The sequence below is a fragment of the Sinohyriopsis cumingii genome, chromosome 13 (genome assembly GCF_028554795.1).
Source record: "Sinohyriopsis cumingii isolate HCF-2022 chromosome 13, ASM2855479v2, whole genome shotgun sequence".
NCBI classification, from domain to species: Eukaryota; Metazoa; Mollusca; class Bivalvia; order Unionida; family Unionidae; genus Sinohyriopsis; species Sinohyriopsis cumingii.
In genome coordinates this window covers 28,530,705-28,551,486 of record NC_142973.1, presented here as the reverse complement: position 1 = coordinate 28,551,486, position 20,782 = coordinate 28,530,705, and the positions used below count along the sequence as shown (strand labels likewise).

The 20,782-nt window shown below is 34.3% G+C and overlaps 1 protein-coding gene across 1 annotated transcript in view; it reads left to right on the top strand.

Annotated features, from left to right (window-relative positions):
* LOC149785112 (BLOC-2 complex member HPS3-like) overlaps window positions 1–20,782 on the top strand; it is a 126,200-nt gene that overhangs the window by 90,637 nt on the left and 14,781 nt on the right. The window contains exons 16-19 of the mRNA XM_089978881.1: window positions 1,961–2,059; window positions 3,160–3,229; window positions 10,369–10,403; window positions 19,054–19,143. Coding sequence (XP_089835007.1) covers window positions 1,961–2,059; window positions 3,160–3,229; window positions 10,369–10,403; window positions 19,054–19,143 — 294 coding nt within the window. The remainder of the gene's footprint in view (window positions 1–1,960; window positions 2,060–3,159; window positions 3,230–10,368; window positions 10,404–19,053; window positions 19,144–20,782) is intronic.

Genomic DNA, 20,782 nt, shown 5'->3' with positions numbered 1-20,782 from the left:
CGAAACCCGAATTCAGTGTAAACTTCCCATCACCGGTTCCAGTGAAGGAAATAGCGCTGGCAAAATTGCGAGTATATCACAGTTGGCCTAATATCCGAGCGGATGCATTTAACGGACAACAACCTAATAACTCGCTGGTTTTTTCATGGACAAATAAACAGGATGAGACCCCAGACTGGAAGGAGGTTACAATACCAACTGGGTCATACCAAATAGAACAAATCAATAAAGAATTTCAACGCAGGATAAAATCGATCACAGGAAAAGAATCAAAAATCACTATTACGGTTCATGAACCGACGTTATCGTCGACGATTGAAATAAGCACACCGGGGTATATGGTTGATATTTATAACAGTTCAATAAGAACCATACTAGGATGGCCTGAGAATCCACCTCATGGAATCGCCGCGGACTTGCACACGAATGCGCAATCGTATCATGGAATTAATCCCAGTTATCAAGATGATTTGTCTATTATAAAAAGCGCGTTATTACCCAGTAGGTTTATATTTCAAAACAGGAATACCATGCAATGGTATTTTCCGTATAAGCAAACTCCTGAATCATCCGCCGTGGTCACAGTTGGTTTAAATGATATCACTGGTGCGTTTGCCGAGATTAATCGTAATTACCAATCACAACTAGAACAGCTATGGAAAATGAAAGCACGAAAACACGTTGAGGTGTTAAACCAACTTATATCAGACATGGAATATATCAATGAACGAATCATTAAAACAATATCCGCTAACAGCGATGATAATAAACAAAAATTCCTAACCGAGTATAATATCACAGAAGCCAATTTACCCGATTTCAAGTTTCCAGGATACAACGCACCAGAACTAAGAAAATCTCTTAATGATTTTCTCGCCCCATCAACTATCCTCAAACACGATAACGGAGAGGGTGGTAGGCATATTGCTCCATACAACGTAAATATCGCATCGGTGATAGCAATCAATCTAGTGTGTGATGTTATCGAAGGGAGTTACCAGGTGGATACCAAGCAATCAAATCAGGCTCAACAGGGGTATATCCTTTATTCATTTTCACCAACAGCCCCTCTGGGATTTTTAATCGTTGAGAGTCCGATTAATCCGGTCTATATGCGATGCCATAATCGGTTTTTAACGAGAATTAATTTTAGACTTACCGATCAGTCAAATAACCTAATTGATCTACAAGAGGAGGAGTTAGTGATCACTCTGTTTATAAGATCATTGTAACTCTTAGCAGAAGAGAGGGCGATGACATCGACGCGGTCGTCGCGCTTTTTTACCGGACGCTGACGTCGCTGGGATCGGCGCGCAGAAGGTATTAATTAAACCAAATGACGATTGGACGATCCCCCGACGACCACGTCGTTTTTTTTTTTACCAGGCGCTGACGACACCGGATCCGCTGAGTGCAGAAAGTATTAATTAAACCAAATGACGTTTGGACAAAATGTCCGATTCGCCCTCCCTGCTCTGGAAACTAGTGATGTTTGACGTTTGGTTTATTAAGGATTCATTTGGTGTTTTAATGGATAAACAAATAAAATGTAATTTGAGATAAAGATATTTGTGAGCTGGTCAAAACCTTGGATCTGATGGTCATGTCCAGCAAATATAGACATTTAAGTAGGACACACACACACACACACACTAGGACACACACACACACACACACACACACACACAGAGGTTAGTATTAGGACTGGTTGGCCTGGTGTCAAGATAATGTGACTGAGTTGGCCTGTCTTTGACATGATGCCTCAGTTCCAGACATCACTATAAACTGCCACACGGCAGACATCATAGTGATGTGATTGAAATTGTTAATGCTATGTGTTAAAAATTTAAATCACAAGCACATCATCATCATCATTGTCATCATCATCATCATCACCATATACTAAAGCAAATGAGACATAAATGACTTGCCTACAGCTCTTGGATTATATTTCCTACAGTTGATGAGATGTCATTGTCCAGATCTTCTGATTTGTGTACTTGTAAAACTCCATGACCAGGGAACCATACTTCTGGATCTGGCCATTAAGCTTCTCCAGGTATAGTAGCAACCAACAATCCAGGTATAGTAGCAACCAACAATCCAGGTATGGTAGCAACCAACAATCCAGGTATGGTAGCAACCAACAATCCAGGTATAGTAGCAACCAACAATCCAGGTATAGTAGCAACCAATAATCCAGGTATAGTAGCAACCAATAATCCAGGTATAGTAGCAATCAACAATCCAGGTGTAGTAGCAACCAACAATCCAGGTACAGTAGCAACCAACAATCCAGGTATATTAGCAATCAACTATCCAAGCAAACAATAAGTAAAATAGCCTTTCTTCGTTATATAGGTATTGTGGCAGGATCTTTTGTTGATGATAAGCAGTTATGGATTTTAAAAAATTTTGATCAAACTTCTCTAGGAAAAATATACAAAACAAAACAGACAAGCAAGCAAGTGAGCAAGCAAGCATGGAGATAAGGATGCATACAGTCTAGTAAAAAAAACACCTCAATTATTTTACAATTATAGATTGCTGACATCCTGTCTTCAAGGATGATCAATTTAAATTAAATCATTAATTTATCAAAACAAATGAACTGTCAAGCTAACAAACAACAAACAAACATGCTTTGTGTGAATCATAGATGTTTTTTACGTTACAGGTGTTGTAACTAACCTCCTTTTCATAGGAGACCAATAATTGTGAATTTCAGTCTAGTTTCTTAGTTATAGTTTTTGAACATATTGTTTTCTATTTCGGATATAATCTTCACACTGTGTATAATCAGATAAAGAAATTTATTAAGAAAATGCTGAAAGCTATATTGTATTAAGAAGTATTTGTCTTGAATTTTCATATTATTCTTGTATTTGACCATTGGCATGGTGTTATCTGCATACTGCTATAACATGAACAGCGAAGAGAAATTGACCACCATATTTACTTATGAAGTAAAAAAGAAAGAAGCATATGAATATGTGCCATATTTTAGATATCAAACTTGTTATTATATTCTAAAAATTATGAATGAGGAAAATTAGATGCATTTGAATTGTATTTCGAAAAATATGAATATTTCATCTGTTGGTATGAAATGCATGCAGTATTATTTTTAATGTTTCACTTACATTTTTCCTCCTGCAGGGTACCTCTGGTGTGCCTGAGATTCACCTTAATACTCATGTTTCCAGTTATCTTGAAAGTTTAGTAGATGGTAAGTATTTAGGTCTCTAAAGTCTAGTAGATGTGATCTATAATTTTTTATTGTTTTCCCCACTAGCAATCAAGATTTCTTCTTCTAAGGATAGATTTGGATTTCATTATTTCATTTTGTAAAGAGGTTTTTTGTTTTATAAATAAATGAAATGTTACAAGTGGTTTATTGTTATGTGATACAATGAAATGTTTCGAGAGGTTTATTGTTTTTAAAAAAAAATGAAATGTGACAAAAAGTTTATTGTTTTATGAAATGTTATGTTTCAACATAATGAAATGTTATGAGAGGTTTATTGTTATTTAAAATATTAAGTGTTAGATCATGTACATTCAGGAATTAAATGCCCCCCCCCCTTTATGTCTAGCTTCACAAAGGACAGCTCCATCAACCAGGAGTTCAGAAACTTATTTTTGCCACGCTTTACATGCTTTGCTTGTTAGTGAATTGCTTCCTAAATCCCAGGAATGATCACTGAATGCTGTAGATTTTTTCTTGACAAGCAAATTATGATCTCCATTCCCACCAATGAAACTTACACAAGTCAACTTGACCTGGCATTACTGTACCATATATATAAGCATTAATTACCATCATTAAATTAAAAGAAGGAATGAAGAAACATATCACAGAGCATGTGTGCTGCCAAAAAATTAATTCGCAATAAATATGTTATTTAGTAAAGATTTTTTTTTGCATATATGAGTTAACAATAAGAAATAAGGTGGGAAATAAATGTGGGAAATAGTTATCACATGTATGGTAGCTTGAGACCTCATTTGAACTGTTAACATAAATCCGCACCCATTTTAGGCATTGTTAGTTATAACAAAAATAGGGCATGGTTTACTTGTCAATCAAATGCTAGTGCTTTCACTAACTGTAGAACAGGTGGTTTCTTGAAATAATTGGTCTCATTATTGGTATCGGCAAGTTTAATAATCAGCTATACGCGGTATTGGCATAATCGGCAAAAAATGACATCAGTACAGCTTTAATTATATGTATGACTGTTTGTCTCTATTTTATTCTATTATTCCACAGATATTATGAACTTCTGAGAGAGTGACATGTGTAAGGTGAAATTGTTTGCATTTGCAACATGCACAATGCAGAGAATGTTGGTATGCCTCATATTTCACTCCTGTAAAGTGGCTGAAATTTCTTTGAATATTGTACTTGTGGAATCTAAGCATGTGGCTAACCAGAATGACTGCTCCCATGTGCTCAAAAAATCAGCCCAAATTAGTTGAAAGTATATTGTCATTGCAGTTTTTAAAATATGGAAATTAAGTTGTTTTTTTTGTCTAGACAATACCAGCTTCTGAAAGTGCAGTGAATGAATTACCAAATATAAAAATATAAAAAAATTATGAGCTCCTTTTTTTTGACAGTTTACCTCTTAAATCCAGGAAATGAAAATGACCAATGGGAGATAGCAGTTTTTGTATAGGTGTACATCTGAAATAAGACCAAGCTGTATACTCTATAATCCAGATTATATTCATCAATCATTCACGAAAATAAAGGGAAAAGTTCTTTTTAACGAGACAGATACAAGGTCTTTTTTTAATAGTGAATATAACCAGTGAGGAAAACCTGGAAATTCCTTTTCTTTAAAACATTTAACCCTATCCAAAATATACATTGCCACTTTTATGGTGCTCTTCAGAGGAATAAAATTGAACTGCTTCACTAAAGGAACATTCAGATGCTTCCTTATCTGTTTTTCTCAAAAATTGTGCAGCAAAATGTAACCACAAGTGAATGCCTACACTGTATATGCTTAAATTGAGTAATATTACTTTCCATTAAACAAACGTTCCTTAAGACAGAGTCACACTTTTCCACTGGTTATTTACATTGTATTTCAACACAATTATTGAAATAGCAGGACAAAATGTGACCATGTTGGGGGAGGATACCATAAGCAGTAACTTATGCTGTGAACTTATGATTCTTCTGTAAACACATTACTCAATCACATTCTTCACCAAATACATTACTCACTCACAGTCTTCTGCAAATACATTACTCAATCACAGTCTTCACCAAATACATTACTCACTCACATTCTTTAGCTTAACAAATCCAATACGTAATCACATTCTTTAGCAAATCCATTACCCAATCACATTCTTTGGCAAATCCATTACCCAATCACATTCTTCTGCAAATCCATTACCCAATCACATTCTTCTGCAAATACATTACCCAATCACGTTCTTCTGCAAATACATTCTCAAATCACATTCTTATGCAGATATATTTCCCGATCACATTCTTATGCAAATAAATTACCCAATCACATTCTTCAGCAAATACGTTACTGAATCATGTTCTTCTGGAAATATATTACCAATCACATTCTTATGCAGGTACATTATCTATTGACATTCTTCTGCTAATATACTACTCAATTACATTTTTGTACAGATAAATTACCCGCTCACATTCTTCAAGTACATTACCCAATCACATTCTTCTGCAAATACATTACCCAATCACATTCTTCTGCAAATCCATTACCCAATCACATTCTTCTGCAAATCCATTACTCATTCATATTCTTCTACAAAATTACAATACCCAGTCACTGTAACAAGATAACCTGGTTGGATTTTGGATTTACAACATAACACTTTTGATGGTGATACAAATACAATGTTTAATGATGAATGACTTGAATGAGAAAAGAATTATGATTAATATGTGTGTGTGTATAAGATCCAGATATTCGACAATTTAACATAATCCGCACAAACCTAATAATGCAACAAACCTAATAATGCAACAAATGAAAATACAAATAAATGACCTTACACAGTACAAGGACAAAGGTGAGTGATTCACAGTAATGATGTGTTTTACTCAAATAGTAAAAATGAATTCACTTAGTGACAAATGAGGTATTTTACTCAAAAAGTAAAATGATGAAAACAATGGGACAGATATCATGTGAAATATCTTTACAATCCCAAAACACTGGGTATTACAAACCACAAAATTAGCCCATGGCATAAAGATTACACTGGACAACAAATTTTTACAAAAGTCATGTTACTGAAATAAAATTAGTCAATTCTTATCAATTTTTATGTGCTGAACACGAATATGACAGTCAAATTGCAAAATTGGCTCTAGTTTTTTTGTAATCTGCAAGAAATTAATGTTTACATAACGAAACGCATTCCAATAGTAAAAGGTCAACTGTAATAGCCTACCTATAAAAAATCAAGTCATTGACTACATCTTAGATTTCTTCGCCTGTCTCTTGTACAGCTGTTCGGGAGCATCTCTGAGGAGTGTCCAGCAGTAGTCAGCCAGCATTGTAGTGGACCATTTTCCCTGGTATCTTTGTTCCATTGTTGCGATATCTTGATGAAAACGTTCGCCGTGTTCATCACTAACAATACCACAGTTGCTAGGAAAGAAATCCAAATGGGAATGAAGGAAGTGAATCTTTAGAGACATATTGCAGCCAAGTTTCTTATACTTCATCAACATGTCTTCTACTAGTTCCTTATAGTTTTCTGCCCTAACATTTCCGAGGAAGTTTGTAGAAACTAGGCGAAAAGCATTCCATGCTTGTTTCGCGTCACCTTCCAGCAAGTTGTTGAACCGGTCATCTTTGAAAAGCTCTCGAATCTGAGGACCCACAAAAACTCCCTCTTTAATCTTTGCTTCGCTGAGTCGAGGGAATTTTTCATGCAGGTATCGGAATGCTGGCAAAGTCCGGTCAATGGCTTTCACGAAGTTCTTCATCAAACCTAGTTTGATGTGAAGGGGTGGTAGCAAGATTTTCTGAGCCTCAACCAGAGCTGGGTGTTGGATATTCTTCTCTCCAATGGCTACATTCTGCCTGTGAGTCCATTCCTTCCTCATGTAGTGCATTTCCCTTGCTCGGCTATCCCACTCGCATAAGAAACACATGTATTTTGTATATCCTTGCTGCAGTCCCATTAAAAGGGCAACTACCTTCAAATCACCACAGAGGTGCCAGCTGTACTTGTTATACTCAATGGAATTCAGTAGCTGCCTTAAGTTATCGTATGTCTCTTTCATGTGGACAGCATACGCTACTGGAATAGATGGAAGAATGTTTCCATTGTGCAAAAGCACAGCCTTGAGACTCAGTTTCGAAGAGTCCACAAATAGTCTCCATTCTTGTGGGTCATGAGTGATTTTTAAAGCATTCATGAGGCCCTCAATATCGGAACAGAATATCAGATTACTTTCCTTTCTGAAGAAAGGCTCCAATTGCTGGTGGCGCTTTCGATATGCAGTAATTGTGACATCTTCTTCTAGAAGATTCCATTGTTGGAGTCTTGATCCTAGCAATTCTGCCTTGTTCTTTGATAAGTCCAAATCACGAATCAGGTCATTTAGGTCTTCCTGTGTTATTCTGTGTGGGGTTGATGATGCACCACAGTGAAAATCTGGATCACTGCATGCTGATGGACCAGGAGAAGAACAGGTCGACTCACCTTTGTCTTCGTCAGATGAATCAAGAGAATATTCTGCTGGAGGTTCTGGAATAGGAAGTCCCTCACCATGTGGAACTGGTCTCAATGCAGACGGAATGTTTGGGTAGACTATTCTCGACTTCTTTCGCTTCGTTATTCCGCCGGAAAGAGGAGGAACCAAGCAGAAGTAACAGTCATTTAGGTGGTTGCTTGGCTCTCTCCACACCATTGGGACTGCAAACGGCATTGATGACCTTTTGCAATTCAACCACTGTGAAAGCTGTGTTGTACATGTAGCACAGCATATATGCGGAGCCCAAGGCTTGTCTTGGTCACCAACCTTGCAGCTGAAGTAAAGATGATATGCCTTCTTCACTTGAGAATTGATACTTTTCTTCTGGTTGGCAAATGTCACTTCCCCACAAATATAGCAAAAATTGTCCGCGGTATTAACACACTTTCGAGGCATTACTGTTCTTTATTGTACGTAAATGGATAAAATAATAAGTTTTATGTAACAGTAGCTTGAACTGTCTCGCACAACGTCTAAAATATTTTAAATGCTGAACCTATCTGATTGGGCTTTATATAGTACACTGCTTACGTCAGCTTCAGCAGCCGCCTGGCATTAGTATAATAGGCCTACACATGTATAGTACACTGCTGACGTCAACTTACTTCAGCAGCCGCATGGCATTAGTATTGCATTGCATCAGAAAATGATGCAATCAACTGTGGATGATGTGAGCATGATGGTATTATGCAATGTTACATCCTTATTCCGGATGTTGCTGCAGTCCTACTGGAGAAATTTACACAGTGAAACATAGAAAATGAGGTATATGAATATCTTCAAAACGAGAGCCAATACAAATTTTTCATGGTTATATTCGTGTTCGGCACACCAAAATACTACAGATTAGGGCCTTTTCAAGTCAGTAATGATTTCACTGTTGACCAGTGTTACATGTATGGATGTATGGAGTTACACACTCCATCACCAGCACACTTGGCTACCAGTCACACTGGTCAATTAAGCAGTCAGTATTCCAGGTAGTCACCAACCACCATCCAATTCCTTGGTCAGTCAAGCAATCAGTGCCCACCAATTGGTCAGCAATGCCCAATCACCTGCTACTCAACCAGCAACACTGTTCACTCGGCTCTATTACCGCTATGGTTCAGCTTTACAGTTGCTATGGTCAACTTCTGTGGTTAGCTCTACAGCTGGTACCACATCGACTCTGATCAGCTCTACAGCTACGACTCCGATCAGCTGAAAATACATCTAACATCATGTACTATGCATGACATGGGCAAATATGATAAAACATAATGACGTCATATACAGTAAGCAATACAGATTACATTATTGGCACAAAAATTAAAACAATAAACAGATTCAGAAAATGAACCTACTTGTGCCCGCTAGGAATCTTGTGGTACTAAACATTTCTTAAAAATGCAACTTTATTTTGTTAATATAAATCTCTTGCTAAGTCACAAACAAAAATAGAAAATATTTGCATTATACTATGTAAGTAGACTGCTCACTGACAAGACACTCTGTAATGTGAAGATTTTAGTCGTATGGTGAGGCATTAATAAACAGACAGTGCAGCCATACATCATCTGTGCACTGGAAGTATTCAGTTTTTCCCATCGAAAGCAGTTTGTACATGCAGCATAGGATGAACAGGACTCACTGTTTCAAAAAATTTTGTACAATATACATAAATCACCCTCGGGTATCGTTGTACACAGAAAAAAAAATGAAACACAAGTACATTTATTTAATAAATAAAGGGATTTATACAATTCCGTGAGGGGCCTCAAGTGGTCTGAAGTGCTTTCCGTTACGGATCACTGCCATCTCACCTCTGTCTGCATGGGTTCTTCTCGGAGTTTTCCTGGGTTCTTCCTCCACCATTAATACTGGCCACCATGCATAGCCTATCATTTGCTGAAAAATGGCGTTAAACCCACAACAATAACAACAATTCCATGACAATCACATTCTTGTGCAGGTCCTTTACTCAGTCACATTCTTGTGCAAATACATTACCCAATCACATTTTTCAGCAAATACGCTACTGAATCATGTTCTTCTGGAAATATATTACCAATCACATTCTTATGCAGGTACATTATCCATTGACATTCTTCTGCAAATATACTACTCAATTACATTTTTGTACAGATAAATTACCCGCTCACATTCTTCAAGTACATTACCCAATCACATTCTTCTGCAAATACAATACCCAATCACATTCTTGGTGCAAATACATTACCCTGGCAATCACATTCTTCTGGAAATACATTACCCAATCACAATATGAGTTCTTCTACAACCTCTCAGAACTTGATCTCCCAAGTGAACAAAATTGTTACTGTATTTTGACTTGTCTGAATTACTCAGATATTGCTTGCTTATGAAAACAAAATTTAAATATTATTTCACTTGGTAATGCTGAATTTAGAAGGCAAATGAAAAACACCCATTTTGTTAATATCCAAGAAATATTTGACTTTATAAGAAACAGGTTTTACAAGTAACAGTAGATATGGTGCTATAACCATGATGGATAATAAGACTGGTAGGTACCACATCATTGTCATGCAAATATGGATGACAGACATGATTCATGGTTCATTTCTTTTTTATTTCAGACGTCAGTAGAAAGTTCATATTTGATGAAGCAGTGGTAAGAAAAATGTTGTTTGCTCTCCTCGTTTGCTTCAGTTTGATATTATGTAATAATTATTCTTAATTGCCAGTATGATATGCCTCACATGATGTCTTTCATTAGCAGTCAGACTTGATATTATGTAATAATTATTCTTAATTGCCAGTATGATATGCCTCACATGATGTCTTTCATTAGCAGTCAGACTTGATATTATGTAATAATTATTCTTAATTGCCAGTATGATATGCCTCACATGATGTCTTTCATTAGCAGTCAGACTTGATATTATGTAATAATTATTCTTAATTGCCAGTATGATATGCCTCACATGATGTCTTTCATTAGCAGTCAGACTTGATATTATGTAATAATTATTCCTAATTGCCAGTATGAAATGCCTCACATAATGTCTTTCATTAGCAGTCAGACTTGATATTATGTAATAATTATTCTTAATTGCCAGTATGATATGCCTCACATGATGTCTTTCAAGCTGTTGCAACAGGGATTGAATCAGTGATATAGTATGTTTATTTTATGTACAAAGGTCATTTAACTTCAGTTTAACACTGCAATATATGATACTGTTGCATCTACTTCAAAAAATTCAAAATAGGTTACCATGATACCATATGACTCAATTCAGACATTCATAATAACTAGTATATTGGGATAAAATACAAACAACCAGACTGTGATGTTAGTGGTGGTAATATTAGTTGTGGCATCAGAAGTTGATCAATTGTATTGCAATAAAATATAAAAATGTCACCTAAGGTTGTTATCATCATTTTATTTTAAATTAATAGACTATTTCTGATTAATTTTCATAAAAGGTGGATCATTTTACTGAAGCTAACTTAGTCAGCTATATGTTTTAGTCCCAGTCCAAGCCTGCTTTCTTTTTGAAAATCTATGAGAACTGCTGGATTCATAACCTCTCTCACAAGTGGTAAATCTGGAGGTTGAGTAGTCTGGACCAATTTCAAACTGTTGCAACTGAGTACAAATCAGTGATTTCCTTATTATGGCCATTTTCATAGATTTCTTCACTTGAACTATATTTTCAGTATTGGAAATGCTTGATTCCTTTCAAGTAGTATTATCAGCATCTTGATTACACAACTCTTTGTATGTGAAAGCAGCGTAAAGAATTGCTAGATGTTCAAGAAAGTTTTCTAACATCTCATGTGAAGTATTCAAGAAAGTGTTCTAACATCTCATGAATTATTCAAGAAAATGTTCTAACATCTCATATGAAGTATTCAAGAAAGTGTTCTAACATCTCATGAATTATTCAAGAAAATGTTCTAACATCTCATATGAAGTATTCAAGAAAGTGTTCTAACATCTCATGAATTATTCAAGAAAGTGTTCCAACATCATGAACTGTTAAGAAAGTGTTCTAACATCTCATGTGAACTGTTCTATCATTTGCAAACATCCTGTTTAAGTTCATGGACTAGATAACTCAGTGAGATCCTTTTGGTATTAAGTAGAGCTGCTACAATTGTACTATTAGTTTCAAAAACATAATAATAAGTTTTGGCACTGTTGGTAACTTCTGGGTTTTCACATATGCTAAAACAAACGTGTGGTCAAAGCAAGGAATGTGTTTAAATCCACTCTTATTTACAGCAACCTTCATGTTATTAGCATTGCTGTTAGTAACTCTGCAGCATCCTCATCAGTATGGCTACCTTTGCAGATTGGGTCTGAAGAACCCTTTTCTTAAAATGCCACTGCATATCAATGTCATGGGCAGTAATAGTGATGAAGGATTCTGTAGCTCAAGAGGTTCAGGTGTCGGTAATAATGGCAATGTGATGAGCCTCTTTCAAATTAGCAAATACATTTGTTCAAATACCCAGAGACTTAGTTGGAATAACATTCTCTGCAAAAGTTCTCCTATTGGGATTGGGTATTTTTGTTCTTGTATTTTTACAAGATCTTAGAAACCCTTATTTTCAATGACTGTGAATGGTCTGAGGTTTAAGCCAGTGAATCTGCCAATAGCTTCAACTTTTTGTAATAACAGATGGCTCCAAACAGGGGACTTGAAAGTTCTGAGTATACATCCACACTGCTTCTTCATCCATTTTTGTTTCACTGGTTCCTGTACTAAAATCAATTATCAAACATATCTACTGCATTCAGACAAAAAGAACATTTCAGAAAAATTTACATTATTTATAAAATTTTAAAGTAAATCAGTCATTTTTAATAACCTAGGTAATAGTTTAACAGACTGTTAGTATAGGTAGTTTTCACTGAGATAGTGAAATCAGAACAATTTCTTGTAGGAGAAGAATCAGCAACTACAAATCTGTTTTAAGCATCAAGTCTTGTGGCTTACATTTGCCTATGGTTTAACTAAAGTCTGGAATTTATATAACCCAGTTTGGAACTTTTAGACTTCTTTTTCCTCCCTTTTATTATTTTGCATATGTAATACTTTATTTGTGATATGATACCTGTTTATATAGTAAAGATTCTGACATCTCTAATGTCTCCTTTGAAATGGATTTCTTCTAACATATTTCTTGAAACCTAACTGTTGGAATATGGTAAAAAGGAAATCAAACAGTTTATGTACATAATAATATTAGAATCATAGGGCACTTTTTCAGATATCACCAGACATCAGATTTTTTCTAAACTTGAAAACACAGAATGCTTAATTTTACCCACCACCACCATCCATATATAATTAAAATTAAGTGTCTCGTGATCCACATATTAAGATACATATACTTAAGAACTTCCTGATCCTCCATGTTAAGATTTCTGTATTTAAATACCTCCTGATCCTCTATGCTAGATTTCTATACTTAAGAACCACCTGATCCTCCATATTAAGATTCTATACTTAAGAACCTCCTGATCCTCCATATTATGATTTCTTTTTTTAAATATCTCCTGATCCTCTATGCTCAGATTTCTATACTTAAGAACCTCCTGATCCTCCATAATAAGATTTCTATATTTAAATACCTCCTCATCCCCTATGCTAGATTTCTATACTTAAGTACCTCCTGATCCTCCATATTAAGATTTCTATATTTAAATACCTCCTGATTCTCTATGCTAGATTTCTATACTTAAGTACCTCCTGATCCTCCATATTAAGATTTCTATACTTAAGAACCTCCTGATCCTCCAAATTAAGATTTCTATATTTAAATATCTCCAGATCCTCTGTGCTAAGATTTCTATACTTAATAACCTCCTGATCCTCAATATTAAGATTTCTATGCTTAAATACCTGCAGATCCTCCTTATTTAGATTTCTTTACTTGAGTACCTCCTGATCTTCCATACTAAGATTTCTATGCTTAAATATCTCCAAATCCCCCATACTAAGATGTCTTATTCTTAAGTACTTCCTAATCCTCGATACTAAGATTTCTATTCTTAAGTACCTCCTGATCCTTCATACTAAGATTTCTCTACTTAAGTACCTCCTGATCCTTTATACTAAGATTTCTCTACTTAAGTACCTCCTGATCCTTAATACTAAGATTTCTCTACTTAAATACCTCCTGATCCTTCATACTAAGATTTATATACTTAAGTACCTCCTGATCCTTCATACTAAGATTTCTCTACTTAAGTACCTCCAGATCCTTTATACTAAGATTTCTCTACTTAAGTACCTCCTGATCTTTCTTACTAAGATTTCTATACTTAAGTACCTCCTCATCCTTCATACTAAGATTTCTATACTTAAGTACATCCTGATCCTTTATACTAAGATTTCTATACTTAATTCAAAATAATTAATAAAAGCATACTTGAAGATACAGATATATTACTCTTTTAGACTCTTTGCATTATGTCATACTCTTGTAAGAAAGGCTTTACCCCTTGATGTCTATTCACACACTGAAGGATATTCAATTCTGACATCATTTGAGTGTTTGAAGGATTTTGCATCATTTTGAAAAACTTATTTAAATATTCTGTATATGAGTTTGGAAAATTATAATATTTTGTTTTACCACCATTCCAATGGACAGCTGACCACTATAATGGTATGCAAGTTGTTAGTCATTGCATAAAACAGTTATATTCAAATTTGAGATGGTTCTAGGCTTGAGGGTATGTAACCTAGTGCACTCAATTCTAGGCTTGAAGGTCTGTAACATATTGCACTCAGTTCTTGGCTTGAAGGTCTGTAACCTAGTGCACTCAATTCTTGGCTTGAAGGTCTGTAACCTATTGCAATCAGTTCTTGGCTTGAAGGTCTGTAACCTATTGCACTCAATTCTAGGCTTGAAGGTCTGTAACCTATTGCACTCAATTGTAGGCTTGAAGGTCTGTAACTTATTGCACTCAGTTCTAGGCTTGAAGGTCTGTAACCTACTGCACTCAGTTCTAGGCTTGAAGGTCTGTAACCTATTGCACTCAGTTCTTGGCTTGAAGGTCTGTAACCTAGTACACTCAATTCTTGGCTTGAAAGTCTGTAACCTATTGCAGTCAGTTCTTGGCTTGAAGGTCTGTAGGACTCACGGTACTAATTCCACTCCAATGGTAAACATATGAAAACACTATCGTATTCAAAATTCAATAACTTAAAATTTATGGGTGCTGATAATGACACCTATAATTTTTTGTGCACATCTAACCTTGGTGCAAGCTTATGTGTGGAGAACACCATATGACCCGCGGCAATTTGTTTACATACATGTGCATGAAACACGTGTTATTGATTCTGCACCAAATGAATCAGGTGCTACTTTCAGTATTGAGTACTCCTGAGTCAAGCCTGTAAAAATGCTAAAATTGCGTCAGTAGAAATTTGTCAATATTTTTTTTACATTACATATAGGATAAGCTCTCAAAAGATATTTTTCCTAAAATTTTAATTTTCATTATTAACCAATTATGGACCACCAAACCTGTAAATACTCTATTATTTCTTCACCCATTTCTAGACTGGTTCACAGTTCTTCCGTATAATTAGTACCGTGTGTCCTGTAACCTATTGCACTCAGTTCTAGGCTTGAAGGTCTGTAACCTATTGCACTCAATTCTAGGCATGAAGGCCTGTAACCTATTGCACTCAGTTCTAGGCATGAAGGTCTGTAACCTGTTGCACTCAGTTCTGTAGAGGCTTGAAGGTCTGTAACCTATTGCACTCAGTTCTTGGCTTGAAGGTCTGTAACCTAGTGCACTCAATTCTTGGCTTGAAGGTCTGTAACCTATTGCAGTCAGTTCTTGGCTTGATGGTTTGTAACCTATTGCACTCAGTTCTAGGCCTGAAGGTCTGTAATCTATTGCACTCAATTCTAGGCTTGAAGGTCTGTAACCTATTGCACTCAGTTCTAGGCTTGAAGGTCTGTAACCTATTGCACTCAATTCTAGGCTTGAAGGTCTGTAACCTATTGCACTCAATTCTAGGCTTGAAGATCTGTAACCTATTGCACTCAGTTCTAGGCTTGAAGGTCTGTAACCTAGTACACTCAATTCTTGGCTTGAAAGTCTGTAACCTATTGCACTCAGTTCTTGGCTAGAAGGTCTGTAACCTAGTGCACTCAATTCTTGGCTTGAAGGTCTGTAACCTATTGCAGTCAGTTCTTGGCTTGATGGTTTGTAACCTATTGCACTCAGTTCTAGGCTTGAAGGTCTGTAATCTATTGCACTCAATTCTAGGCTTGAAGGTCTGTAACCTATTGCACTCAGTTCTAGGCTTGAAGGTCTGTAACCTATTGCACTCAATTCTAGGCTTGAAGGTCTGTAACCTATTGCACTCAGTTCTAGGCTTGAAGGTCTGTAACCTAGTACACTCAATTCTTGGCTTGAAAGTCTGTAACCTATTGCAGTCAGTTCTAGGCTTGAAGGTCTGTAACCTATTGCACTCAGTTCTAGGCTTAAAGGTCTGCAACATGGTGTACTGAAGTAGGAATAGCCATAATATAAACATTTCTTATTCAAACAGGTAAAATTTACAATATGTACATGTATATGTACTTAAGTTATGTTTGGATTAGTATGTTAATTATTATTGAAAGAAAATACATTAAAATATGGTTAGTGTGAGCTTGGATGCTATAAATGTATGATTGGTATGAGGTGAAATTACATGCGAAATGAAGGTAATATATGGTTGTTATGAAGTGAATTTACATGCCAAATGAAGATAATATATCGTTGTTATGAAGTGAATTTACGTGCCAAATGAAGGTAATATATCGTTGTTATGAAGTAAATTTACATGCCAAATGAAGGTAATTTATGGTTGGTATGAAGTGAATTTACATGCCAAATGAAGGTAATTTTTGGTTGTTATGAAGTGAATTTACATGCCAAATGAAGGTAATATATCGTTGTTATGAAGTGAATTTACATGCCAAATGAAGGTAATATATCATTGTTATGAAGTGAATTTACATGCCAAATGAAGGTAATATATCATTGTTATGAAGTGAATTTACATGCCAAATGAAGGTAATATATCATTGTTATGAAGTGAATTTACATGCCAAATGAAGATAATATATCGTTGTTATGAAGTGAATTTACGTGCCAAATGAAGGTAATATATCGTTGTTATGAAGTGAATTTACATGCCAAATGAAGGTAATTTATGGTTGGTATGAAGTGAATTTACATGCCAAATGAAGGTAATTTTTGGTTGTTATGAAGTGAATTTACATGCCAAATGAAGGTAATATATCGTTGTTATGAAGTGAATTTACATGCCAAATGAAGGTAATATATCATTGTTATGATGTGAATTTACATACCAAATGAAGGTAATATGTCATTGTTATGAAGTGAATTTACATGCCAAATGAAGGTAATATATCATTGTTATGAAGTGAATTTACATGCCAAATGAAGGTAATATATCGTTGTTATGAAGTGAATTTACATGCCAAATGAAGGTAATATATCGTTGTTATGAAGTGAATTTACATGCTAGATGAAGGTAATTTTTGGTTGTTATGAAGTGAATTTACATGCCAAATGAAGGTAATTTTTGGTTGTTATGAAGTGAATTTACATGCCAAATGAAGGTAATTTATGGTTGTTATGATGTGAATTTACATGCCATATGAATGTAATATATCGTTGTTATGAAATGAGTTTACATGCCAAATGAAGGTAATATATGGTTGGTATGAAATGAGTTTACATGACAAATGAAGGTAATATATGTTTGTTATAAAGTTAATTTACATGCCCAGTGACAGTAATTTATGGTTTGTATGAAGTGAATTTACATGCCTAATGAAGGTAATTTATAATTGTTCTCAAGTGAATTTACATGCCTAATGAAGGTAATTTATTGATTAAAAAGAGGATATGGAAAATTATGTATATAACAAAAAAGCATCCTTATTAACATCTGGCAATCGACTAAATTAGAGTGAACTTTTTGCAACTGATCCATCTTCTTACACAACATTATAATGCTTCTTTGCGTTGATTTTAATTGGTCTAATTCATATAATGCTTCTTTGTGTTGATTTTAATTGGTCTATTTCATATAATGCTTCTTTGTGTTGATTTTAGCTGGTCTATTTCATATAATGCTTCTTTGTATTGATTTTAATTGGTCTATTTCATATGATGCTTCTTTGTGTTGATTTTAATTGGTCTATTTCATATAATGCTTCTTTGTGTTGATTTTAATTGATCTATTTGATATAATGCTTCTTTGTGTTGATTTTAATTGGTCTATTTTCATATAATGCTTCCTTGTGTTGATTTTAATTGATCTATTTGATATAATGCTTCTTTGTGTTGATTTTAATTGGTCTATTTTCATATAATGCTTCCTTGTGTTTATTTTAATTGGTCTATTTCATATGATGCTTCTTTGTGTTGATTTTAATTGGTCTATTTCATATGATGCTTCTTTGTGTTGATTTCAGTTTGTCTATTTCATATAATGCTTCATTGTGTTGATTTTAATTGGTCTTTTTCATATGATGCTTCTTTGTGTTGATTTTAATTGGTCTATTTGATATAATGCTTCTTTGTGTTGATTTTAATTGGTCTATTTCATATGATGCTTCTTTGTGTTGATTTTAATTGGTCTATTTCATATGATGCTTCTTTGTGTTGATTTTAATTGATCTATTTGATATAATGCTTCTTTGTGTTGATTTTAATTGATCTATTTTCATATAATGCTTCCTTGTGTTTATTTTAATTGGTCTATTTCATATGATGCTTCTTTGTGTTGATTTTAATTGGTCTATTTCATATGATGCTTCTTTGTGTTGATTTTAATTGATCTATTTTCATATAATGCTTCCTTGTGTTTATTTTAATTGGTCTATTTCATATGATGCTTCTTTGTGTTGATTTTAATTGGTCTATTTCATATGATGCTTCTTTGTGTTGATTTTAATTGGTCTATTTCATATGATGCTTCTTTGTGTTGATTTCAATTTGTCTATTTCATATAATGCTTCATTGTGTTGATTTTAATTGGTCTTTTTCATATGATGCTTCTTTGTGTTGATTTTAATTGGTCTATTTCATATGATGCTTCTTTGTGTTGTTTTTAATTGGTCTATTTCATATGATGCTTCTTTGTGTTGATTTTAATTGGTCTATTTCATATAATGCTTCTTTGTGTTGATTTTAATTGGTCTATTTCATATGATGCTTCTTTATGTTTACTTTAATTGGTTTATTTCATTTTCAGCAATTACTTTGTGAGATTTACATCAGAAGATCAGCAGACTGGAAACCTCCATCTTCCAGGCAGCGAACTGCCTCGCTTAAGCACAAGCTGGTAAGCAGCATGCACAGTTGTACTGTCCCACACATTTATGAATTTGTAATTAAGTACTGAATTGGATATTGTAGTTTATCAATTCAGAAAGTTACTTTCCTTAAAATTATTCTGAAGAATCTGATTGAACAGGTCACACACACGCTGTTGTAATATTATATTGGCTTTGTCTTAATGATTTCAGCTGTGCAAAACAACATATGGGAATATTTTTAGATTATTTAGATCTTGGTGTGAAAGAAACAAAATGATTATAGGTTTTTATTTCACTCAGTGCATTGTTGTATTGAACTGTAAATACAGAATTGGCTTCTGCTTTGCATTGGCAAATATCTTATTTCATTGCTCATTGAAACAACAAAGTCTGTACTTGATTAGCTCCTAAGTTTTAAATAATTTCTAGCTTATTCAAAGTTAATTGAAGAAGTTATGCTGCAGAAAACTTAAACTTAAGTACATTTCATTAGTTTCCCACAGAATAATATCAGATTTCAACAAAGAAAATTAGACACTTTTGAAATCAAATACGACAAACCTAGTGGAAGAATGTTTCATCAATACCACAATATGGCAGTAATGTGGTTTCTGATCATAATTTCTTGGGTTGTATAATAGTATTGTTTTTGTTAGGAACCAGTCAACTAAATTTTGGCCATTTCAATGTCCATACACCATTTGAAATCTCTATTTTAGTCAGTCCAGAAACTAAGGTGTCTACATAAATGAGTCATGTGTAATATAATGAATTCTTAACTGCACATACATGCTGTATAATAATTTGTACTGTAATACATCTGTCCTATCTAAGTTGCAATTGAATCTTTTCTTTCAAAAGATTTTGGCTATCTGGGATGTAATTAAATCTTTGCCCTGCAATAGATCTATCATATGTGGGTTGTAATTGAATGTTTTCCTTGTAATAGATCTGTCCTATGTGGGATGTAATTGAATATTTTCCTTTTGATCCTTGTAATAGATTTGTCGTATATAGGTTGTAATTGAATATTTCCCTTTTGATCCTTGTATTTGATCTATCATATGTAGGTTGTAATTGATTATTTCCTTCTAATAGATCTATCTAATGTGGGATGTAATTGAATCTTTCTCATGTAATAGATCTGTCTTATGTGAGTTGTAATTGAATATTTCCCTTGTAATAGATCTATCCTGTGTGGGTTGTGATTGAATATTTCCCTTGTAATAGATCTATTTTTTGTGGGATGTAATTGAATATTTCCCTTGTAATAATAATAATAATGTAATTATTTAAAATCATTCTTAATGTAGAATTCTGTATTTTTTATACATGATCTCTTCCCCAAAATGAAATATGTTTTACACGTTTTTTTCGTACTTATTGGATGATTATTTTCCATATGAAAAATTACTTCACATATGATAAAATGATTTGGATGACATAATCCATGTATAAGTCGATTAAAAGTATAAGACGTAGCTAAGATTTTCTGGTAAAAAAAGTATCGTCTTATAGGCCGGCAAATATGGTATTTCCCTATTTGGGTTGTAATTGAATATTTCTTTTGTAATCTCTCCTATTTGTGTTGTAACTGAATATTTCCCTTGTAATAGATCTGTCCTATTTTGGGTTGTAATTGAATTTTGTTTTTAATGTGGTTAC